Source organism: Dipteris shenzhenensis, chromosome 29 (genome assembly GCF_047967505.1).
Source record: "Dipteris shenzhenensis isolate YYH24624 ecotype China chromosome 29, Dip_SZ_1.0, whole genome shotgun sequence".
Taxonomy (NCBI): domain Eukaryota; kingdom Viridiplantae; phylum Streptophyta; class Polypodiopsida; order Gleicheniales; family Dipteridaceae; genus Dipteris; species Dipteris shenzhenensis.
Genome location: NC_141624.1, coordinates 48,608,351 through 48,633,799, shown reverse-complemented (window position 1 = coordinate 48,633,799; position 25,449 = coordinate 48,608,351). Strand labels below are relative to the sequence as shown.

Genomic DNA, 25,449 nt, shown 5'->3' with positions numbered 1-25,449 from the left:
TGTCAGGTACGCTGCCTTGGGTATCCCCCAGAAATGATGTGATAATTTGAGTGTGTTTTTATGTGCCTTATTTCATTAAAGGCTCCACCATTCCATGTATCCAATTAGGAGACAGGGGGGTTCTTTTGGATGTACTTTGTTTTGATGGTTTTCCCATATTAGGCCTGACCAAATGTAGTGCATTTCCGTAGACCCATGATATGGGTCATGCATCCATGCTTAGACATGAGCCTCTAATCATGTTGATTCTTAAGCCTTTTTGGTCAACCTCTGAATCATTCTCAGACTATAGCCTCTGAGATTGCATGGGATGTACACTCAGGATCTCACCATAATGTTTGTCTTTTGGAGCCACTCACCCTAGCTCCAAAGGGGGGTTTGTTGGAAATTGACCTGGCAATCTGTGGACTGCCCTGGACCTCCAACCATGCCAGCCTTTGGAGGCCTATAAAGACTCTCCTTACCTATGCCATTCTTTCCCATTCTCTGGGCCTGCAAGAGCCCCTTGTGCCACTCCAATAGGGCCTCAAGTAGACTGCATCCTTGCCCACCCTAAAAAGGACCCATATGTGGTCCAATGGATAGCCATCACCATCTCTGTCCCTTCCAGGACAGTTCTGCCCTAAGGAGTGGATCATGCAAGAAGGAACTCTGTGAGCTGCCCATGTGGAAGCTTGTGTGCTTCCCACATAGTAGCCTCTCTCTCCCTCTTCCTGCCCCAATTCCTCTTATCCATTCTCAGCCGCCCAGTGGACTTAGCTCCTCAAACAGCATACAGATGAATTTGACCAAGGTCGACCATATTGACCTTAGGTTTAGTTTGATTATTGAATCAATTTGACCTATTTGCTAAGACAACAGAAATACAAGTTTTTATTCAGACATTGAGGACATCATTATCCTCAAGCGAAATGACAATCTTATTCTTCTGTCTGCAAAAAAAAGTAAAAGTGTAATTGCATGGTTTGAAACATCTAATACCTTAAAAGTTCCTAGTACCATATGTTCCAGATGCTAGAGACACTAGCGCTTGCAAAAGAAAACATTGGCCAAGGTGCTAGAGCCTGGTTTCATGGTGCTAGAGCCTGGTTTCATGGCTTGGACTTCCTTGATTTAATAGATGTGGTGCTGGCTGCATGGCCTGCACATCATAGGTACTTGTGAATCCATTTTGTAGATGTCGAGAGCATACCAAAGTTTATATTCAAGGACACTGGTTCTTGAAGAGGGAAATAATGTTACATTCTGGTGATAACGTGACATGACCTCTATGCCTTCCACCCTGGTCCCTGAATGGAGGAATGTTCTAGTTATATCAGGTCCACATATGTCCCTAGAGCCAAGGGGTATTCTCATGATCCGTCCATATCAAAAGAAGTCAGTTTTGTACATTGGTGCAATGATGCATGGATGTCCCTTTCCTATCAATATTTGTTTGGGAGTCCTTCTTGAATTATGGAAACATTTAGTACTTTGGCTATGTGCATCTTTATGTGGATTTCAGATCTTCTCCCTCCTTCCTGCTGACAGCAGAAAGCCATTGCGTGTGGCAATTTAAACTATGCTGTCATACATACTGTCAGTTGCTTTCTGGGTTCTTATTAGGCAAGGGACGTGTCGTACTAGACTTTAACCTTTTGTTACGAGCGTCAGAGTGGTTCCAAGTATTTTCGAATCCTCAGATGATCCAACTCATGTTTTTATGTTGAAGCCATCGCCACAAATAGATATAGCCTTGCACTGGTAGTGCACAGAAGGAAACTCTTAGTAGTCTTGGCATTACGCTAAAGGAGATGCAAAAGCGGTCCTAATACACAATGGGTTTTTGTTTTATCCTGTGGATGCAACCATGTGTGCAGTGATGACATGGTTGAGTACTCAATCTTGCTCACAAATACTTAAAAAAAAGTTGGATTGTTGAGCAATATGTGAAACCAATCTGGAAAGTAAAGTTACAGAGATGTATGGGTTATTGTGCATGACTGCTCTATTACATATCTCTTTTTTTTTAAAATACCATTTGAGTCTACACTTTATCAAGTTCACATTAGATGTTGGATTGACGAGGCCTCTTTGTCCAGTGACCTTTTAAAAACTAGTTAAATTCCCAGATCTGTGCATATTTAGGCTCTGTAGATGGAAATTGCTGTTTATGACCTGTCTTCACAAAATGTTTAGTCTATCTATTATTACAATAAGGGATTTCACTACCTCAAGGATATCTGATATAGCTAAATATGCATCCCCACTGTATACGATCTTTGAGCTTTGTATAACGATGAGTGTGTTTATAACACTCAATCGATTGAGTAATCGTATAAATTTCTTGCTTGTATACACACCCATATATCGTCTGGGTGGATTTTCTGTAAGGGGGAATGAAAAAAGAACAAAAATAAAGTATACTCTTTAGGAAGCCCAGCTTTTGATATATGTGGAATGATTGAATGCAGGATTCAAAAACGATGTGGGGACTTTCAAAGTCCACTTTCTTTCTAGTCTCAGGTCATGTTCAATGTGTGTCCTGTTTCTTTCTTTGTTTTCTTTCTGTCATTTCCTCATTCTTTTCTTTCTTTCTTCAAAGGATGTAATAAAGGCCTTTCCTTTCTTTATCTTCTCTGTCCTCACATACTTTACTTTTTGTTGCAATTTACTTGTTTTATTTTGCTTGATATTTAGTGGCATCGGGTTTCTTAAATGATTGAAAATCAATGGCCATCTTATGCTTTGGTACTACACTAGGTACCTTTCTTTTTTCAGTTTTGCATCTTGTACTGTTTCTCATTATAAAGGCCTCTCACCTCCTCTCTCCCACTATCTTTGTTCTTCTCCCTTCTTACCATTGGTTTTCAAGAGTTTGTTAGGACTATCTGCTTATGAACTAGCATTTTAAAGGGCTATGCTTTCTATTGCTGCTTACTGGGCTGGGCATTGTTTGTGTGGAAAAGTTTCAGTATAATTCTAATGCTGTATGTAATTGTGCCAGGCAATGCCCATTTTGCTAATGAATTATTTCCTCTGGGCAGTCTGTGATCCAGTGATGGGAGATGAAGGCACACTTTACATTCCAGAAGATCTTGTTCCTGTCTACAGAGAAAAAGTACGTGTTGATGTAATCATGGAGATTCTTTACGTCCATGTTTTGTCCATTACCCTCTGTTTAACTGAGGACTGAATCAAATGCATTTCACTTAAAACTGTCCCATTTCTTGTTCTCATTATTGAGATGTTTGTATTTTTTCTGAGCATTTTGTTTGAATGGCAACAGTGTAATATTATGTAGTCTTTTATTTCTTTCTTTTAAGTGCTACTTGAACTTAGGCATGGATAAAGAATAATGAATAGAGGGAAAAAGGACAGTTTGTCTACCTTACCCTTTTAATATTTTTGAGTGGAAATAATTAATTTTTGAAGAAATGAGTGGCTAGATTCAGGATGGCCTCCTGGTAATGGGGTTTCAACCTGCAGGGTCCTCAATCATCAAGGCTAGTGATTGATAATGGTTGCTTGAACCTGAGGAGGAACTCAATATAGAGCAAGTAGGTGCCATACGTTAGGTACCATACACATGACATGAGTGCCAATACATGTACCTATGAGGAATTTTTTAAAAGTATGTCTGGTGCGTCGCCTTTGTAAATTGATATGATTTTTTCCGGATGAGGCAGAGGGAGAGAGATATAGAGAGGTATAGAGATGGAGAGTAGCAACATTATACTAGTGACTATAGTCCAGAGAATGCAATAATCAGTCATCCATCAACAATCAAGTAGAGTCTACCATAGTTGACTAGTGGCGTACAAGGAACTAAACAATATGCACAGAGATTCAGCTGAAGACTGAAAGCTGAAAGTAGAAACTAATTATGAAATCTAGATTGTAGAAGATACTAGAGTAATGCCTCACAAGCCTATATCCACGGGGCAGTGTGGATCATAGGAGCAACTACAGCTGGCAAGAGGGGATGTGTGAGAAAGAGAGCTGCAATTAGAAGAAAACAACAGCCACAGGGAGGGCTTCGTGGGCTGAAGGAAGGGGGCAGAAACCAGCCTTCTATTGGGCTGAGAAGGTAGGGCAAGAGTATTGTGATGGAGGTGGGAGCGAGCCTTGACTAGGAGTGGATGGGCAATCACACTTTTTACACCCAATGCGAATTCCAGTCAATACTGGCAATATCAAGTCTACGGCCTTTGTTTCTTCCTTGGGAGTGGTTCTGCCTTCCCATAGTTCAAAATCTGAGCGTAAGCATTTTCTTATGGCTCGGATGTTTTGTCTCTCTATAGTAGTCCCAGTATATCTGTATTAAAATTCTTGTTCACTTTGGTGTTCCCACCTTTGATTGGTGCTGCAAGGATTCTGGGCAATTGAGTGTTATTCCCTGGTATTTGCGAGGCCACTGGTTATTTGAATTTTTTGAAGAAAATATATTTTTCTCTGTGGAGGGTCATACAAATTGGGAATTTTGCCCCTACTTATATACGTTTTTTTAATTCTACATTTCCAAGAGAGGATTGTAACCTCAAATAAGCGCTCCTTGTTCTCTTCTTCAACATTAACAGCAAACCTTTAATGGCTTTCATGCACTCATCTAAATGTATTGTCATGTGTGTAAATAGCCACGCAGGTACAAAAGGCAGGTGCATACATGTTTGCCATGGGATGCATTTTGAAAATCTTAGCCAACTTTAAATGACTTTCTGCTATAAGTTTGCTCATATTATGTCTTTTTGTAGCTTGTTTATCTAGGAGATAGAGCTCCCCTGCCAATCTGCTCCCTTCATGATGCTGCTCTCTAGTCTTTTCCCCACACCACTAGATCCACCCGCCCATCATCAATTGGGTTTGTCCCCTACAATAGCTGATATGATGTTTAATGTAAGGACTCGACCCTCAATTACCAACCGTCACCTTTTGACTGAGACAGAAACCAAACAAATACATCATCATCTAGTCCGTCAGAAGAAGAGGAACTTCATCCACCAAAATGATGAGGAATTATCAAACATTCTGTTTAGTAGTAACTCCAAGGACCTCTGATAGAGGTTTCTCGAGCGGCTCCCCTCACAGCCCGACCATTTGGCGCACATATACACACATCCTATATGACGTCCCTCATTAGCTAACACCAGACCTTCCACGGCTGCTGTACCCTACCTCTTGTGCACTCTTTATGTTGAATGCTGTTTTGCATAAGGAAAGTGTTAAAGATGTATAATATGTGGACTTAGGTGCATCAAACCACATGAGCTATCATGGATAGTGGTTTGTTGATTTACAGCAGGCCAAGAGGCCTGGCTTTGTTGAGATAGGAGATGATACATGCCATACAATTGAGCATGTTCGCAAAATTCCTTTGAACATGCAAAATGGGCAAACATTATACTTGGCTGAGATATTACATGTGAGCTTGGTCTCTGTTGGTCAAATGGTAGAGAAAGGATTACAGGGCAAATTTAGTACAGAGGGGGTGTTCGATTGGACATGTTATGTCCAAGAGTTTTGCATTAGCACTCGACATTGAGGTCAATCGGTGTGCGGAGTGGGAGGGATTCAGAGCTATGAGGCAAGGTTCCGGATAGATCATACTACACTGGAGCACATTTTCACACTCAAAGCTATCATTGAGGTGGTCCATGCGCGGAAGCACCGAGTGGGAGCTAGGAAATGAGAAAATTCCTATGTGCTATGCTTGTACAAACGGTGGCTCTCTATGGATGCTCTACATGGGCACCCCGACTCTCAAGGGCATACAGAGACAATCAACAACTGATTTCTCATCAGGGAGTTAGGGACCAAAGTACAAACTGCTTATCCTATCCTGCTAGTAGAGACAGAGATGATACCTCTTAATGGGGAAGCAATGTTGCCCAGTACATGGCCTACCTCAACAGGCTTGTGAAAATGATTCCATGCAAGGAAATGGAGGCCACAAAACCATGGGATGGCCAAGAAAAAGCATCGAATGGATGCAACTATGGGAAATACAGGCTACAGATATCCGCGAGGATGTGGGAGATATAAGAAATCTGGTGAATGCTACAGAAATTATGGCAAGGCCCGAGAACGAAAATGGGAGGTACGAATGGGACATCATTCCAATGGATAATATGAAATGCAAGAGTACCTCGGGGAGGACATATCACTACTTAAACGGCATCTAGTCTATAGAGCAAGGACCAAATCTTATGATTTAAGGTGGAAAGGGGTGCATGGACAAGACCCAAAAGTCTAAGGGATGCAAGGAATTGCTAAATCTTACCCCAAAGGAGAGGTAGGAAATGAAGAACACATGCTCCTCCATTGCCAATCATACACACATATCAGGGAAAAATACAGCAGAAAGGCTACTAGTCTCAAAACCCTCTTGGAATAGCCAGCTAGGTAACTGGATGTCTAACGAAAGGAAGTTTTAGGGTACTGTAGCAAGTCCTTGACCTAACACATCAGTTAGCTATACCATACACGAAGCATAGCAAGTTTTGTATGAACTTTTTTCCAGAAATTTTGGATGTAAGAGCCATTATCTATGTGATAACGGTGTCTAGCCCCATAGATCCTGATGGGTCTAAAGCATACTTCAATACAATCATTTGATCTCTTCTCTCTCTCTCTCTCTCTCTCTCTCTCTTCCCCTTTTGGCCGAGATATATGGGTCAATACTAGAGAGGGAGATCAAAAGTCACATAGAGGCACATGGGTAACGTGCTCTAGGGCAGGCAAGTTTCTGATGACAACACTCCACCCTTGACCACATCTTCACCTGGAGGGCCATCATCGAGTAGGCAAAATTGAGGCGCCAAAAAGTCTAAGCTTGCTTTGTAGATTTTTGGAAGGCCTTTGACACTGTGCCACGCGCTTGTATGATCATGAGGACTTCGGGAGATGGAGATCCAAAGGTCTTGATTTGGGGGGTCATGAGTCTATACGAGTCTGTCAAAGGGAAAGTTCGGGTCCGGGAGGTATCTTAGACGGGGTTAAGAGCAACATCAGAGTGAAGCAGGGATGCCTCTTTTACCGACCCTCTTTGGGCTCTGCATTAACGAGATCACATCCTTCATTGAGCACCTAGGAGGTGAGGGATCACTGCTAGCCGACTTGATGATATAGATATTGCTATCATCTTTCACCAGAGGGGCTGCAGAAGCATTTGGAGGCACTAGAGGTGTTCTGTAGGGAGAGAGACTTGACTGTCAACCTTGGGAAGACCAAGGTTATGATCTTCAACACCTCATGAGCTGTGCTATACCGATATAGCTTCAGTTACCGGGGTGAGCCAGTAGAGATAGTACAGTCCTACACATATTTGGGGGTAGTCTTCATAGTATGAAGCATGCAGCCGGTACACGACTCACACAAGGACAGAAAGCCTTGGCATGACAAGAGAGGTAGTGCTTTCAGGCTCACTTTCAAGACCTGCCGATGAAGAGCTGGCTTTTTGACACCCTAGTGAGATCGATGGCCATGTATGCAGCACCTTTTTGGGGGAGCGGCCTCTCGGCAATAGAGTGGAAGAGATTTCAGTGGCTACAAGTAGTTATGGGTTCTAGGATGATTCAGAGTAAGCCCTCAGTCCTACAACAGATAGTACAGGTGGAGTTCGCCATGACACTCTCCAGGTGCCATCTTTTAGAATGCGACTTACCTCCATAGAGTTTGGGCCCTACCTCCCCGGAGGCTTTTGAGATTGTTGGCACTTGAGTCTTCCATACGACTAGCAGAGAGTGGGGCTGATACATGGTATGCATGCGTCTCCGTATGGTTTGCTAGCTACGGTATCCAGCTAGACTCTGGCTGCCCCCTTTCCAGTACAGCATGGACGCACTACGCGAGTCGCTCCCTCGCGATGAGATTCACTGCATCAAACGGTTTGATCTCCTCTAGCTCTATATATCTCAGACTTGGGGAGGGGAGTAGGAGTTTCCCACCAAGGTCGAGCTCTATTGTGACCATTTCTTGAGAGTGTCAAAGGAGGGACTCATCATCATACCCTAGTACCTGGAGGATAGAGGAGTATCACACGCATTGATGATTGCTATTGGTCAGATGCGAGTCTAATCACATCAGCTAGGGATTGAGGCAGGGAGAGCTATAGGCAAATCTAGAGAGTAGCGGATCTGCAGATTATGCACACTGGAGGCAGTGGAGACAAAGGAGCATTTCCTCTATGTCTGCCCAGCCTAGTATGAGATCCGAGGACGCTATCACTGTTGCTTTCTAGAGGGACATGGCTTTGGCCCACTCTCTCGATTGATCCACTTCCATGATCAGGCCTGTATAGGACTCTATATGATCGAGCCGAGACGACACAAAGGCACGCTATTACGACAGATCAAACAATAGCATGCACTGACAGCACCATAGGGCGCTGAGGTAGACCAGTCACAACGACATGTCATAGACTTCTATGCATTTGAGTCGGCTCCAAGACAGAGGAGCGAAGGATGAGGAGGTAGTAGATATGCAAGTAGCATGGATCAGTAGCGAGGGGCGACATAGTTTGATCGATCAAGGGATGCAGAGTCCACGTAGGACACGAAGAGCGACCTAGGCACATACAATCGTGGTTCGACCCATCTCCGCCCTCCTTGGAGGGGATCGTCTTAGATGAGGTGGCACCCTTGATATTGCTCTCTAGATACAAAGCTCGAGGAGACCACGCCCTCGCCACAGCATGTGACAGCACGGCAGACGCAAGTTCGGGATATCTTCACAGCCCACCGACGAGCTACCATAATGCCGGGCTTCAGCTATCGAGTTTTGTCTTTGATAGTTTGTTTAGCACTCAGCAAGGGCCTTAGCGAGCCCTTTGCTTCAGCCCTTGTGGCATGTATGAGTTTTCATTTTCATTTGCTGTACTTTGCCTGTGAGGCCTTCCGAGGACGTTAATCTCTCTCTCTCTCCCTCTCTCTCCCCCCCCCCCCCCCCCCCCCCCCCTCCCCCCCCCGTGTTCCTAGCCTGAACAACAACAACAGCACCTCGTACTAGCGGGTCAGTGCACAACAGCAGTAGCTCACAAAGGGCAATGGCAGAAGCAATGCGCACAGCAGCAGTTGCGTCATGGCAGTAGGGCAGGCCGCCACCAGGCCTTCAGCCCCCTTAAGAGCGTAGCTACAACTTGGGGGGGGGGGGGGGGGGGGGGGGGTCAAGGGGAGGACTCTGGGCTGGGCTGAAAACCCCCAGCCCTTCTCGGGGTTTAATACAAGAAGGATAGTGGTTACTCAGCTTGCATAGGCCGAGATGGATACACCCAAACTGCCCAAACAAAGACATAAGCTGAAGGGCATGAAGCTTGGATATCTAAAGAACTCGCTCTGACTCAGCTGAAGCAAATATCTATTGAACTCAATAAAGTGAAAGAAGCAAGGAAGGTAGGAAAATGGGCCGTCTACAGTGAAGGACAAGCATTGATTCGAGATTTCAAATATAAGCCAAAGACTCTCAGTCTTAAACTGATGTAATGAAGGTCACACTATGATAGTACTAGAACATAGGTATGATCTATAATAATAATTTTGAGAATTGCTTTATGCACTCTCTAGGAGATGCCTTGTGCCCTCTCTCTTTCCTCGGAGACGTAGTAGTTTTCTTTTCTTGATGTATACCTTTGTCTCATAGGCCCATTAGGCCTTCTGCAGGACCTCTCTCTCTCTCTCTCTCTCTCTCTCTCTCTCTCATACCCGCAGCCCACCCCCCGCCTCATCGTGACCCCTTCTGAGGGGGTCTCTACTGCGGTAACTTAGCTGTACCCCCCATAAACTGAACGAGGTGGTCACTCCCCGTTGTCGGGGCCTTGCAGAGGCTGTCGCCTCTATTTGAGGTGTCGTGGGTAGCCCGCCTCTCCCTGCAACAGTGTAGGGCTGTTCCCCGCACCGAGTACAGCCAAGGTAAGCCACCACCTCCACTTGTGGGGGCTGCCTTCACCCCCCTCTTGTAGCCCCGCCACGCCCTCAGCAGCCCGCTACCACAGCCTTAGCACCCCACCACGCTGCCCATCTGCCCTGCCTTTGCTTCTCAGTCCCTTGCCTCTACGTGGATCACCTGTACTGCCTCAAGGGCCCTCTACAAAGCTCATCACCGACTTGGGGGTCAATTTGTACAAGAAGGTTACAATCCACAGCTGCAAACAACAAAAGCAGTGAAGCAGGCTAATCAAAACAGCCAAACAGAAATTTACTGCAAGTTAGAGCTCTCTCAAAATGTAAGTTCAAGGAGGTCTACTTCAGCTTCATCTTTGCTTCAATTTCAGCAGAGTTCTCTCATATACAATAGGTATAATTGGGGGATTCAAATTTTGAAAACTTGAAGATGGATAACTCACCGGATAAGAAAATACATGGGAGAAACAAAAAAAATATTCTGCCACTGGGGTGGATGATACAAATGCCAAGGCATGCATATCAGCAGCTAAGGATATTATTAACATAATATAGTGCTACTGGGGCAAATATCCAGAAAGTGGATTATACAAATGCCAAAGCATGCATATCAGCAGCTAAGGATATTATCAAGATACAAGATGCCGAGATTGAGTCACTACGCAGAAAAGGTTCGGAGAAACCAAAGGAGATGGAACTATGCACAAGGTAAGAGACTCTATGCAGAAGGATTTCAACCAATGTAAGGAGGAAATGCAAATAGAGTGGAAAACTCAGCTGAAGCGAATGCAGGAGGATATGACTCAAGAAAAAGCCAGCCAACATGCCTCCTGATCTTCTTGACCCGCGGGATGAGATCAACCGTATTGTACGGTTAGACCGGCTTCAGCTCTATACATCATGGACATGGGGAGGGGACGAGGAATTCCCCACCAACACTGGATTCTATTGCGACCACTTCTTGAGAGTGTTAGAGGACGGAGTGATCATCAGGCCCCAGTATTTGGAGGACAAGCGAGTTTCACATGCCCTTAGGATTGCCATTGGGCAGATGCGAGTCTCATCCCATCGGGTGAGGATTGAGGCAGGGAGAGCCACAAGCACACCTAGGGAGCAATGGATCTACAAATTGTGCAAATTGGGTGAGGCAGAGATGGAGGAGCATTTCTTATTGTTTACTATGAGATTCGAGGGCGCTATCACAGCCTTTTTCAGCTTGGATTCAGGCCTCTCTCTAGATTGATTCTCTTCCAGGTTCAGGTTTGTGTCGGTCTCTACTAGATGGAGATGAGATGTTGATAGGATAAAATCTGTATATATTTTTCTCCACATAGATTGTGCATGAGGGTAGACACTGAACACATGATAGTGTTAAATTGCGGGTTGTGTGTGAATAAGCCAATGTAACTGGCTGCACATGTAAAAGACACTTTTATTTTGAACTTGAAAGACTAAAAGCTTTTTGCAGGGACTTATCAGGGAGATGATGAAATGCAATGTGGTTGTATCAGACTTCCAGAGCAAGGGTATCCAGTGTGTGGTCAAGTGAAATGTTTTAGGCGTCATGAAAGTCAAGTCATGACGGGTTTTTTTTTAAAAAAATTTCCTGAGTCACTGTGGTTTTGCATGTTACGGGAATTTGATGTGTTTTGGTGCCCATGTCAAGGGGCTTTTCATATGTGTATATGGGGAAGCATGCAAGCTTTAATGTGCATGCTAATGTGTGTGGGAATTGTGTGACTAAAGGTCCAAAATGTGCATTTAATGTGATTTGGGGGAAATGTCTTGAGAGTGGTGAAATGTCACTAGTGAGGTGGCAGATTAGGCTGAGGTGGCTGGACAGATTGAGAAGGCATCGTGCTCATACATGTGGCTACGTAATAGAAGAGGGAAGCTTCTAGTTGATGAGCGAGCATGGTACGTGGAGTCGGGGAGTTTGCAGATAAAGGAGAAGAGGAGGAGTCGGTGAGGGACAGACGAGCTGTACGAAAAGCTGTGTGCATAGACGAAGGGCTGAGCGCCTATGAAAATATGGGCTTCTACGTGATGAGAAGGGAGCTTTGAGAACGAGGGGCAGCCTTGCATCGGGTAATGTGCGTGGGTTGAGGACTGGAAAGAACCGTACGGGTGGTACGGACTGAAGTGTGGATTTTTGTACGGGCTGCAGTACGAGATTGTACGGAGGTGTTTTCGTCGATCAGTACGGACTGGTAGTATGGTGCCTTGATCACAGGCTGAACAGGCACGTACGGGTCATCAAAAGTGGCTTCTACGAGCTGTACGGAAGGTGGTCGTCATTTAATGCAGACTGTACGGATTACTGAATGGTTGTATGGACCTGCTGTCGTACGTATGATTGTACGGCTGCTTGTACGGTGAATATACCTGCAGTTTTTCAGATGATGGTATCGGCCAGTTCTTCTTTTGAATAGCTTGTGGCCTTGGGAGTCGTGCTGGCCATTGAGCAGTGGGCTGTGGGTTCGTAGTGTTTGAGGTTGACTGCTTTCTGAGATTTTTTTTGGGGAAAAGTGCAGTTCTAAATTCAGTTTGCTTTGGGCTGTGTAGTCTCTCCCCTCTTTCAAAGAGTCTGGGTGTGTTCTAGTCCGATTATGTGGGAGGTCGACTTGTCACTTGTGTGCTCTGGATACCCGCTCTGAAAGTTGGTGCATAGGCTCTACCTTAAGAGCTACCATATTACAGTACTGATCCCGAAGAAGTCCTGAAAATACGACTTTGCCTCTAGAGTTAAATTCTGAAGAAGTGGATATGATTGTATGGGGGTCAGCGATGAAGTATTGAGTCATTTTGTGTTTGTCTGAGGATAGTCTTGTGTTTCTTTTTTTTTCACATCAACGTCATAGTGAGACCCTTCTGTGTCAGATCATAGAGTGAGATAGGGCCACTCAGCAGGGGACTATGGTGGATTGAGCCTAGTGACACGTCATAGACTTCCACACATTTGAGTTTGCCTTGGACATGTCAGGATAGAGGAGGAGGAGATCGACAACATGAGAGCGGTATGGACCAGGAGTGAGATGAGATGACGACTAGGAGAGATACAACCAAGGAGACACTAGAGCACCCATAATGCATCGACGGACCAGAGCACGCACAATGGATGTCTTGCTCCTTACAACTCTATTGGGAGGAGACCGCTTGACCAAAGGTGTGACTATTGACATCGCCCATGGGATACCGAGAGCTTGGAGACCACACCCTCCACCACAGTATGAGACAACTAGACAGACACATATACGAGACATTTTTGCGGCTCAAAGGAGGGCCAACATGACTCCTACTCCGAGACTAAGTCTAGCTATTAGGCACTAGTTTTGGACTTGGATTTTACATGTTTTGTATCTTTGATTTTCGTCTAGTATAGTACTCAACCAAGGGTCTTAGTGAGCCCTTTTAGGCATGTGTCACTTTGATTTTGTACTTTGTCTCATAGGCCCGCGAGGCCTTTCAAAGACGTTAATACCTTTTTCTTTCTTTCTTTCTTTATATGATATCCCTATCCAGCCTATATCTGATGCAGTTGACATCGCTCGCCCTACATGAGCCAAAAAGAATTCTTGATGTCAAGGAAAGATGTACATGCTACACAATTATTCAAGAACACTTAGTAAAGTGGACAAATGGCTCATAAGAGAATGCTACCTTGGGAGATTGTAAGAAAACTTAAAAAGTGCTTTCCTAATACTGCCACTAAGGATGTCAGTTGTTCTTTAGGTGAGGAAAAATATCAATAATAGTGTGATGTAACATTATTCGTAGAGGGGGTTTCTTGGAGGGGGACAAGACAATGATGATAGATTAGTGGATTTTGAGTGACCATAGAGGCTGGTATTACCGGGTTAGGAAGGTTAGGAGTGTAAGTCCTAGCCTAAGCAGATTAGCATTTCATGAGTGATTGACCACTAGGCATGGGCATGGTAATGGGTGCTTCTAGATGTAGCTAGTAGTACACGCTCAGAGAGATGTTACGATATGAGGTGAATACATGTGTGCTGCTATTTGTTGTTGAGAACGTTTCTTTTTGGCATAGGTGCTACATTGACACACTCCCAAAGTTTAATGCGGAAACTGAAAGTGAAATTAAAAACAATGGCAATAGGAATAGACACTGTGGTGGGGTTTCTTTGGTCCTATGTCATCCATGGGTAATTTAACCTCCATGTGGGCTCGATTGGGATCCCATTGGTTGGAATGTGTCTAAAATTCACTAGATAGTCTTGATCTCGTGATGTTGGAATGAGGGTGCCTAGGATGGAACCGGAGCTCATTGGGCATATGTCCATAATGATAGGCTTGGGATGTTGAGCTCGACAGACTCTGGTCAATGTGGGCCTTGCTCTTGTGAAGAAAAAGTTTGTGATCTCTTGGTCTCGGGCACCTTTGTTAGTATCTGCAGTAGTTGAAACTAGCAGATTCTATGTCTATGTTGAGTGCATCTTCATATAACCAAAGCTCACCATGAAAGTGGCAACACATGCACAAGTTACTAGAGGACATGAGCGAGTTTTGAACAACAATGTGGATTGGCATGTGTAAGCTCGCCAAAATCCCTCCTCTAGTTCTCACTGGCCCTCCTAGAGAGCCAGAGCCACCACGTTGCATACTTGTCTTTGGCTAGGTGAGGGTCGATGGTCCAATGCTCATCTAACCTTTTTATAATTGTGATCATGTGTCGTGATAGCAAGTCAAGTAGGTGATCATCCGGAGAGTCCTTGGAATGATAGGGAGCTGTAGCTGGAGGGTCTTGTTGGACCTTCTATTCTAGGACTCTAGCAAGGGCTCATACTAGAGTAACTCATCCTCTCCCCATTTGTAACAATAGGCAAGGTAGTAAACTTGGAGATGGCCCTCCTTCCTAGGGAATTGTCCTATCTAGAGTTCCTCTAGGGGGTCTTCATCCACTGGTTTGAGGCCCTCTCTCTTGGCCTTTTGAGTGGATGCCTTTACCTCCTCTATCCATCGTCCTACCAATTGTGTACGCATCAAAGGTGAGGCACTACTTCAGGTGCTGCCATAGAGTAGGGTGGACTATTGTCCCACTTGCCCATTCATTATGCTCCTTGGTCCTAGGATGCTCTCCTCTTAATCTCAAACGTCTAGGTGCCACATACGTGCTATCGGTCGATCTCCTCTTGACACTGTGGGTCTTTTTCCCCTTTTTTTTCTAGAGAAAAGAAGAGAAAAGAAACTTCAATTAATGCTTGAAGGGAGCCACGTTTGGCTAGCTGGCTTGGAAAGCAAGCAGGAAAGTTGAAATTTGCTTTCAGGGCTGTTCTTTGGACCACAGAAGAACAGGGAGAGGCAAGTCACATGCTAGGAAAGTGCTCTAGGGCTATTCTATCACATCGCCTTGAAGATTTTTGACTACCAGGGCAGTCTGTGAGCTGATGGTGGGCTGCCAGAAGCTCAAAAACGAAACAGGCTTCACATACCTTATGCATTTCTGCAACATTGAACTTAGGCAATCCTACAACAATATTTTGGGCCTGCATGAATTTAAGTCGTCGTATATTAACATGACCAATGCGTTCACGCCAGATATCAATATCTGCAACTACACCGGTCCCATGTGCAAACATTGCTGCACTCAATTCAGGCATGTCCGCATCCAATGTAAAATCTTGCCCTTCTTCTTCCCTTTTGCTATCAAGCGACCTTTATTTTTCATATCCTCAACAAAGCATCCATGAGGATTAAATCTGACCTGCAAGCCCTGCTCAACCATTTGACCAGGGACATCTTGCTCAGCCTAGTGGCGCTCCCTCGAGGGGATCCAAGCTGCTGCCTCCAAGTGTCAAATGTGAGTTGTATAAGAGAAAAAAGGCACCTCAGTGTCCTACCCGAGCTGGCCAAAACCACTATCCCGGGTCCCACTGTAAATCCTTGAGAGGCCGTTCCTCCCAAAGCCAAAGGTGCCAAGCCGCTCCCTCTGGTCTTGATAAGACTGTGTCTGGGGCAATATGCCAAACCTTGTGCAAGCGGCCCACTATCCTGATCCCTTGCACTCCAAACCATGCAAGGCCACATCATCCTCGTGGTCCCTCTCTGTCTTAGTCTGTAAGAGGCCTCCTAGCCCCACCCTTAGAAACGGTGACAATTGTACCCCAAGGTCTCCTGGATCTTAAGAGGAACCCATAGTTTTTTCCATACATTACCATATGCATACGTCATACGAGTATGGAAGTATGATTGGAGTATGGTTCAGTCCCTAGGGCTGAAACATACGTGACCCTAATTTTACCCAAAAACATTTAGAAAAATATACATTGTATACATTACATTGACATAGAGCTACAAAACTTTCAACTTCAAACTTGTATTAATATTAAAGTCATGATTCATGAAAGTCTAAAGAGTCTCCAGAGACTAGAGTCATATGGAATCTGGATTCTGATACATAGTGTAAATGATAGATTAATACTACACCAAACATCATGATCAAAGGTAGTAGGTAGTAGAAACTTGGAAGTAGGTACTACACCAAAACATCGAAGGCAAAACATCATATAAGAAAAGGCTGCCACAGCCCGGAAATAAAGCTGAAAATTGAATGCATCACGATTCACAACCGATGAGGCTCAAGCCTAAAGCGGCATCCTCATCCCCATTCTCTTGCTCATCCTCATCCTCATCATCATCTACATTAGTGCCCTCCTCCTCCTCCTCCTTGAGACCACCATCCTTGAGGCCAAAGGCGGCCAATAGTCTACGGAGTACGGATTAGAATATTAGAATAGTGCTAAAAGATGTGTTTTCTAAGTTTTGGCTAGGCACAAAATCGCCCCCCCCAACAACAAAACAAAACCACACTTTTTAATATTTAAAAAAGCGTACGGAAGGATGTACGGAATACCGTACGTATAGATGTATGGATGGAGTACGGAACAATGTCTGCACGCGTATGGACCTAACACTGGAGGAACCCTTGTACGCGAGAACTGTCTGGACCAACAATGGATGCTCCAGGGACTACGCAGCCTCCCCCACCATGATATGGGGATCCTGGTGTGAATCTATACCATCCAATTGCACGCCCCTCTCAAGTGAGAAAGTTTGTGTGCTCTGGCTGCTGCACCACAAAGGAGCCGCCTCTAGACCTTAAATGATCTTACGCTGGGACCACTGACCCATTGTCATAGTTACCAAGGAATGGCGTTCCGACATCCAGAACGTTTAGAATGCCGTTCCAAGAAGCAAGCTGGAACCGAAACGGCCCTGGAATGTCCAAATTTTTTATTTTTTTGCTCTTTGAAATGTTCAAATGGGTATTTTATAAAATGTTAGTTTCTTTCATTTTCTAGCATAGTTTTATGTCATATGATGATGTGTTGTGTATGATGTGGCGTTCGAAACATTCCCGTTCCCTGGTACCTATGCCCACTGTGCCTAGCCAATGTGCATCCACTGTCCAAGCATATGCTTCTCTGAATTTCAGACCTGTGGGTGCCATAAGTGGCTGCCTCTCAAATTGTCTTGAATGAGTCTCCCAGATAGGGTTGCCAAATCAAAAAAGACTCCTCATCAAGGGGGAGCCCTTCCCTATTAGGGGGGCCTCTTGTGTGAGGGGTGCTACCAAGAAGTCCTTGCTGGAGGAGGAACTTCCAGGGCTCTGCGCTTGGGGTGAGACCTTGAACCACAAGCTTGTCCAAGAGGGTTTTGCTTTGCACCTCTAGATCAGTGATACCCAACCCTCATCGTGACTATGACATGATCACCGTCTGCCATGCAACTTTGCCTTTAGTGTTTCTTTTTCTGTCCGATCCTGCCCAGAGGAAGTTCACCAAGTACTTCATGTACCCTCGGTGAAAGCACCTGTAGGAGGCTATGTACGAGGCCGTGGTGGCAAGAAGGACTCGGTTGGCTACCAATGCTCTTTCTGCTAAGGAGAGTTTGGCCGAGCTCCAGTATAGAAGCTTGTGGTGAACAATCCCTAGAACTAGGGCAATTTGCTGCTCTGCTGAAATATCAATACCCACCTGCCAGCGGAGGTATCTCACTGTGTTAGTCCTCACGAAATCTATCGAAAGCCAAAGGCAACCTCCCAATCTCGAACCTTTTGGACCTTGTCTATGCTGGTGAAGAAACCAATAGATTTGCTCGAGTTAATTTGAACCTTGGAGGCCTCACAATAGATGGCCAAAGCTCCCCTAGCCATCTCAAGGCTCGTTGCAGATCCCTCCACATACAAGATCATGTTGATTGTAAACTTTGAGTACAGCAGCTCCTCCGGCCAGCCACAACCTAGTCAGGCCTACTACCTAAGAGCCCATAAAATAGCCCAACACCTCAGCTACAAAAAGAAAGAGGAAGGGGGTGAGCTATTGAACTGAGCAAGAAAGAGAAAAGGCCTTGCCCATGTGGCCACTAGTGATTATCTGATTGGAGCTCCTAGCATAGAGAGCTAAGACCCCTCTGATCCATCTCTCTGAGAAGCCTAGTCTCTGCATAGTGCCCTCCAAGAAAGACCACTCCACCTTGTCATAAGCCTTCTCAAAAATTAAGAGAAGGATAGCTAGAGGATGCGACTCCCCCCTGGCGCAATCCATGTGAAAATGTGTTCTAAGATGCTACGTTCCTGAACAAAACTTGTTTGTGTGTCATGAATTATATTAGGAAGGTGGCAGATGTCCAATCTATCCCCCCCTTTCAGGATCAAGCAAATCCAGCCTCGACTCAAGGATTGAGGGAGTGAGCTTGAGTCAAAGATCTCCTGACAGGCTAGCCAAAGTGGGGTGAGAATATGCTCCCAAAAACATTGAAAGAAAGTCAGCGTTAGGCCATCCTCCCCTGGGCACTTTAGGGGAGGATGGGCATTAAGGGCCTTCTAGAGCTCCTGATCTATAAACGAAGCCTCTGATTGTCTGCTCAAGCTCAGCGAGACTACTGATGGAACCGGCGCCCATGCTACCTCTTGGGCTCCAAGGGTCGAGAAGGACTCCTGTTGAGACTGAAAACTGCCGATAGAAGTCCATTGTCATCTCTAGAATTTATTGGCGGTCAAAGTTGCATCTGCCTCTGTGCATCCCACAGTCGTTGAAGCTACGTCCCTGCTGAACGTGGTCCAGTGGTCTGGAAGAACAGTCTGGTCATCCTGTCACTCTATTGTTCTCACCTAGCACAGGAGATGCGTTCCAAATGTGGTTCGAAGAAAAGTTTCAGCCGGTGTTGAAACATTAAACACTCCAAGCTCATTTGTTGCTTCTTGTATTTTTGAGTTGAAATGTGAATCTGTTGTTGAACTTTCTCCACTTGGTAGGTAGTTAGGATCCTCGAAGATGCTATCACCATCGGTTTCCGGCTGACTTCCAACTGCAGCTCATGCTCTATTTCTCGTGAAGTATAGCGAGCCAACTCGGTTGGGTGACCGTGGGAACTCAGTTTCTTCCGACATTCGCTGGGAGTGCCTCCATGAAAAAGATTGATTGCGTCAGAATGTACTTGACTTGAGTCAAATGCTAGTGAAGAGTCTGTCTTGAGCTTGTTGGAGTTTCTGACTGTTGGCCTTGACTGTTGTTGAATCGGAACTTGTTCCGTCTGACACTCTGCTTTGTTGTTTGAGGGAACGGCTCTAGAGACTCCTTAGCAGCATCATAGCTCTTCGGCTTGTCCAAGTTGCATTGGGTACTCCATGGCGACCCTCTTAGACTTCGATCTTGTTACTTATATTGTGTCTTTGTCGTTTGTCACGGTCCATCTTTGTCATGTACCCATGATTGTCGAAAACGCCTGTCGAAGCATTGTCGGCTTGGAGCGCCGTCTTCTTGACATCGGGCGTGCTTGTTTGCTTCACCAGTTAACCAATTTGATTATCAACTCCTATCATGTCTCTGTAGATGATTTGTTGTTGATGCAGTAGTCACAGGCTACGACTGTCGAGTTCCTTTTGCTACTGCCGCGCTTACTTGGAGGCACACTTGTTCGTTGGTCTTTGCCTGTAGTTCTTCATGGATTCTTCCCTTGTTGCTTTGTATTGGAGACTTTTTGTATCATCGGCTGTTTGTGGCCTTGTCTAGAAAAGGCGCCGTATCACGTCCGGATACGTTTCAGCTGCAGTACTCCATCTTTCTGGGCTCGAACATGTAGTACGATTACCAAATGTGTTGTAGGTGAACACAACCGAGAACACTTCTCTACTTTCATGCATAGAACATAGTCAAAACTTCAGAACGATCTATACATGCGGAATTGAGTCGAAACAGAAAGAGACTATGAAAAGGTTACTGTACATAGAGTTTCAGAGGCAAAAACTGCAGTCACTGCTGCTGCATACAAAACTTTCAATTTCATTTTTTTTCTTGGAAAAACAACAAGATCCATCTTGAGGCTTGCAACAACCATTACAACGGTCCACCCATAGTCTGTCGGTAACTGTCGGACTGATAACCTCATTGCAGAGACAAATCCCAAGGTAGTGGTCTTGCCAAAACTGTTATAACTGCCTTTTGACCCAATAGATAACGTATCACGGATGATGACTTATCAGGGTGGTAAAACACCCCTCAACAGCAGCCCTTGGACGAAGGCGCGCTCCTTAGGAGCGAGAGAGAGCTTTGAGGCGGCAACTAGCATCCATAGAGCACTCACAGAGCAAGATATGTGCTCCCAACGGCTTAGTGATCGTTACGACAGCGCGAGGCTTGACTTGCAAGCTATGGTGGTCTGTTGGGCTGAGTTCTTGTATCAAACAGTTGCCAGCATATGCATTACTGCTCAACTTCAATCCCTTGCCATGCCAACCAAAGAGAAGAGCACCAGTTCCACAACCTGCCAAGATGCAAAACCCATTAGTCAAAGCAGCAAAATTCGATGGTAAGAAAGGACACGATTCAGACATGCATGTCGGACAATTCGAGACCCGTTAGATCGTTAGCGGCTTTACAGCGGTATCTAATGCAGTGAAGAAAGAACAATTCACAGTTACCTTTGAGGGTAAGGCAATGAATTGGTTTATGCAATGTGGCCTTGCTAGCTTTTTGGATTACGATGCTTTAAAAGATTTGTTCCTAAGTAGATTCAGAAAAGAAAAGACTCCAGAGGCAATGTTTAAGAAGCTTCGGAATATGAAGCCAAAAGACCTATTAGTGGAAGACTATGCACAAAACTTCAGAAATCTGAATGAGAGGCTCGTCGGCCCGCAAAGGTCTTTGAAGAGCAACTTGGTGATTACTTATGCAAAGGATTGAACAGAGAATTGCAAACTGCAATGGTAGGAAGAGACTAGTTGGTAGGAGCAAATGACTTTAACAACTTGGTGGATGCAGCCAAAAGAGCTAAGAGGAGATGTGGATATCACAAAAAATCAAAGAAAGGGAAGAAGAAAAAAAACAGTGACTCTGACACAGATTTAGACACCGAAATTGATTCTGATGCACAGGATGAGGACAGTGATGACTTAGTGCCAGACAGCTCTAATGAAGAATCCGAAGAGGAGACTCTAGCAAAAGCAGAAAGAGGAAGAAAGACAAGAAGAAAAAGGCCAAGGATAAGGCAAAGAACAAAAAGAAAGATGACAAGAGCTCAAACAGAGACTCTAGATTAGAACAAATGATCAAGGAATTCCGAATAATTACAGAATCTTAGATTGTCACCCACCAGAATCGGCAGAGCCAATATTGCAAAAGCATATTCCGACTATCAAAACAATCCATCCAAACAAAGGAAGCCAATTATTTCCGAAAGTGGAATATGGAGGCACAGAATGCAAAAACAAGGAGGACGTGCTTGCAGCTCAAAAAGAAGTGGATGCAATGGCAGTAATGAGGTCCAAAGGTAAACAACCACTCCTAGGTTTGGGGGAATCTCCTAAGAGTGCAATTATGCCAATTGATTGGACTGAACAACAAAAAGAAGTGGATGCAATGGTAGTAAAGAGGTCCAAAGGTAAACAACCACTTCTAGGTTTGGGGGAATCTCCTAAGAGTGCAATTAATCCAATTGATTGGACTGAACAACAAAAGATTAGAAACAAAGCCCTATAGCAAATCCTGCAAATCAACGCAGCCAAGGAAGCAAAGAAAGCTCAGATACACAAAACGGGAAAACAAAAAATAGATCCGACTCAAACAACACGGTTATCTGACTTCAAGCTTCCAACAGTATTACCGATAATTAACGAGGAGACCATTCATGCAAAAGATGCTAGAGCCTCACAATTAATAGGACAAATAAACACAGCAAGACATCTAGATCGTGAGGAACAAGAAAAGCATAGTCAGCCACATCAAACGGATGCCCCAAAGGCACAGATTCTGACTCCACTTGAACAAAAATTGAAGAGTAATTAAAAGGCCGAGAGCAGCCATAGCCGACACCCAGTAACAGATTTGACAAGGGATATACCTCACATGCATGACAACAATGTAATCTGAAAAAAGGACGCTGCCCACAAGTCAACAAATGATAGTCCATCAAATGCTTTCTTCAAATAATTACTAGGCTCCAATATCCAAATTACATTGGATAGCTACTAAATTTGGTACCAGCATTTAAGGCACAATTATTCCAAGGATTACAAAAGGACAATCTCCCTAAGACACCAGAAGGAATGTTCGAGGAGGAAGAAGAGGAAGCTGCAGATATCTATACCTCAACTGTGAAAGAGGTGGATTACAAAATACCCACAATTGATATAATATACAAACGACATACAACACATGATGTCCTTATTGATGGAGGGTTTGGAATAAACATTATGTCTGAAGAATTGTTCGAAAAATTCTGTTGTAATGAATTAGCTCCAATCCCATTCCAAGTAAGAATGGCTGATTAGAGAAGGATTCAGCCACTGGGCATTCTCAGAGGCCAAGAAATCAACATAGGGGGATTAAACTTCACTATCACCTTTGTTGTACTTTGAATGGAGGAAAGAGACAGCTCCTACTCCATGCTTCTTGATCCAGATGTCCGCTAGGGTCTGGGTAGTAGAAGAAGCCTGATCTCCTAAGGTTTGCGCGCACCTGGAAGTCCTGATATGCCAGCCTGCAATACTCCCTATAATCTCCCAAACTGGGTGCCAAGTCAAAACTGGATCTTGCCTAGAAAACTCATAAGCCAAGTGATGTCCCATCTCGGTGCTGCACCAGCAAACGGCTGCCCAAGTGACCGGTCCTAGCTCGGGTGCAGCCCTCGCTAAGATCCCCATGACTCCCTTCCAAACTGTCTGAGCATGCGAGCAGCTTCAAAGGCAGTGCTTCAGGGACGACTCCTCCTGAAAACACATCTGGCAGTATCCCTCCTGCCCCATCCGCCTCAGCCAGCTGCCAACTGGTAGCCCCTTGTGGGCCACCATCCAAAGAAAGTAAGAGATCTTCCTCGGCCGCCAGCTTGCCCAAAGAGTCTTCCAGAATGTGCGAAGAAAGACCAGAGATATCCCTTGGGCATACGAACTATGTGCTTGTGTGGGTAGCCTGCACTAGAGAGCCCCAAGAGCACGCCTACCAGTACGCGCACTGTAAGAGAAGAAGGGGGTAGGGTTCTCTGAGGTCTCCAATGGTGGCCAGCGCCACTCCCCTGGGTCCCACTCTACCTGTGTCAAGGAACGGCCCTCCCAGATCCAGAGTCTCCAGTCCTGAACCTGCATAATCAGGGGGTCTATATGCCATGTTTTCCTTTGCAGCCCTATGATGCGAAGGCATTGCAAGGGAAGCTGGGGGTCGATCACGGCCTCTCTGCTCTGGAGACGGCTATCATCGGCGACGGAGAAGAAATGAATCGAGGAGTCTGAGAAAAGGCATGCAGCCACCAAAGGGATGCCACGGGGTGTGAACTGCCCTAGCCACCTCTCATCGCTCGGGAGGAGCTATCTGGTGATCATGGGAATCCTCCAACCTGCAGGAATGGTAGCATCGATCTCCGCTCGCCAAGCCTGGATCCCACGTGTCGTACCTACTGCTGCTGCCAGCTCGCCTGGGCTCAGCTGGCTGTAGACATCCCTCCAAACCTGGAGCGAGCGCGCGGGCCCACTCGGCCAGGGTGCCCAAGGGATATGGGATCTCTCTCCAGGCTAGCGACCTGTATCGTCTGTCACCTGGCTGCTCCAGATCAGGGGCTGTCTATCTATCTCCTCTCGGCAGCTAGGGGGAACCTGGGAAAGGCTGTGTCGCAATTTCCTCCAGACCGAGACAAGGCTACGGAGGAAGGGGGAACGGGGTTGAGTCAGTGGGGCAGAAGTGAAGATCCACCGGATAGATGGCTGCCAATCACCCCCTCTTTGGGGGATACACGCACTGAGACCATGCTGAAGCAAGAGCTTCCACGTCTGCCCTCCTGGGGTCAGACCGCGGATGACTAACTTGCCAAGTAATGCCTGACTCTACAGTTCTGGATCTATGATGCCAAGGCCGCCCTCTGTCTGGGGGAGAATGACAGTGTTCCAGGCGACCCGGGCTCTGGTGGTGCCGGAACCGTCTGAGCCAGACCAAAGGAAGTTCCGCACCAGTCTCCTCAGTTGGCCTACACACGATCTCGAGAAACACTAGCAAGAGGCCACGTACCAAGTGGTGGCAAGAAGGACCTGGTTGACCACAAGCGCCCTGCCTGCCAAGGATAGCCGAGCCGTGCTCCAGAAGGCTAGCTTCCGTCGTATGGAGACTAGGACCGGTAAGAACTGCTGAGCCGGCGTGATATCCAGGCCTACCTGGAATCCCAGGTAACGTGTCGTCTGTCCTCTAGGGATCTAGCGAAACCCTAGGAAAATACCCCACTATGAGCTGGCTCCCAGATCCGTAAGAAAACCAACTGACTTATGCCAGTTGATTTTTGCCCCAGCGGCTAGGCAAAAAACCTCTAAGGACAGTCTCACTCGCTCCAGTGACTCGATATCATCCTGCACATAAAGGGCCATGTCGTCTGCATACTCGGAGTCCAGAAGTTCTGCGTCGTCTCGAATAGGGAGGCGCATCCCTCGAAGACCAGTGGTACGGGCTCGTAGGAAGTGAGTCATGGTCTCCGCAAAAAATAGGAAGAGGTAGGGCGCAAGCGGGCAGCCCTGACGCACCGAGCGCTCGAAGGTGAATCTCTCCCCCATCTTGCCGCTGATGATAACCTGACTGGAATCCGACCTGTAGAGGCTAGCAATACCTCTGATCCACTCGTCCGGGAAACCGAACCGAGAGAGAGTACCTTCCAAGAAGACCAGTGTACCCTGTCGTACGCCTTCTCGAAGTCAAGGAGGAGTATGGCAGGGTGCTGGCCACTATGCTGGGCCCACTCCGTTGCCTCTAAGAATGTGAAAATGTTGTCCAAAATTCTGCGATCTTGGACAAAACCAGTATGGGTGTCATGGATCAAGTCATGTAGCAGGGGGCGGATGCGGCTACTGATCATCTTGGCAAGGATTTTGTAGGCAGTCGGGAGGAGGGTGATAGGGCGCCACTTTTTGATCTCCTGACGGTCCCCCCCTTTGGGGATGAGGCAAATCAAGCTTGTCGCAAGGCTCTCTGGCATCTGTCCGCTGGCGAAGATATGCTGGAAGGCTGCGAGCAAGGGCTGGTGGACCTGCTCCGAGAAGGTGGTGAAGAAAGCTCTAGAGAGCCCATCCTCACCTGGGCATTTCTGC

General features: G+C 45.8%; 1 protein-coding gene across 3 annotated transcripts in view; it reads left to right on the top strand.

Annotated features, from left to right (window-relative positions):
• The window catches only part of SOS4 (pfkB-like carbohydrate kinase family protein), a 199,994-nt gene that overhangs the window by 58,310 nt on the left and 116,235 nt on the right, over positions 1 to 25,449 (top strand). For all 3 annotated transcript variants that reach the window (XM_087400421.1, XM_087400423.1, XM_087400422.1), the window contains exon 6: positions 3,027 to 3,100. In XM_087400421.1, the coding sequence (XP_087256547.1) occupies positions 3,027 to 3,100 (74 nt within the window). The remainder of the gene's footprint in view (positions 1 to 3,026; positions 3,101 to 25,449) is intronic.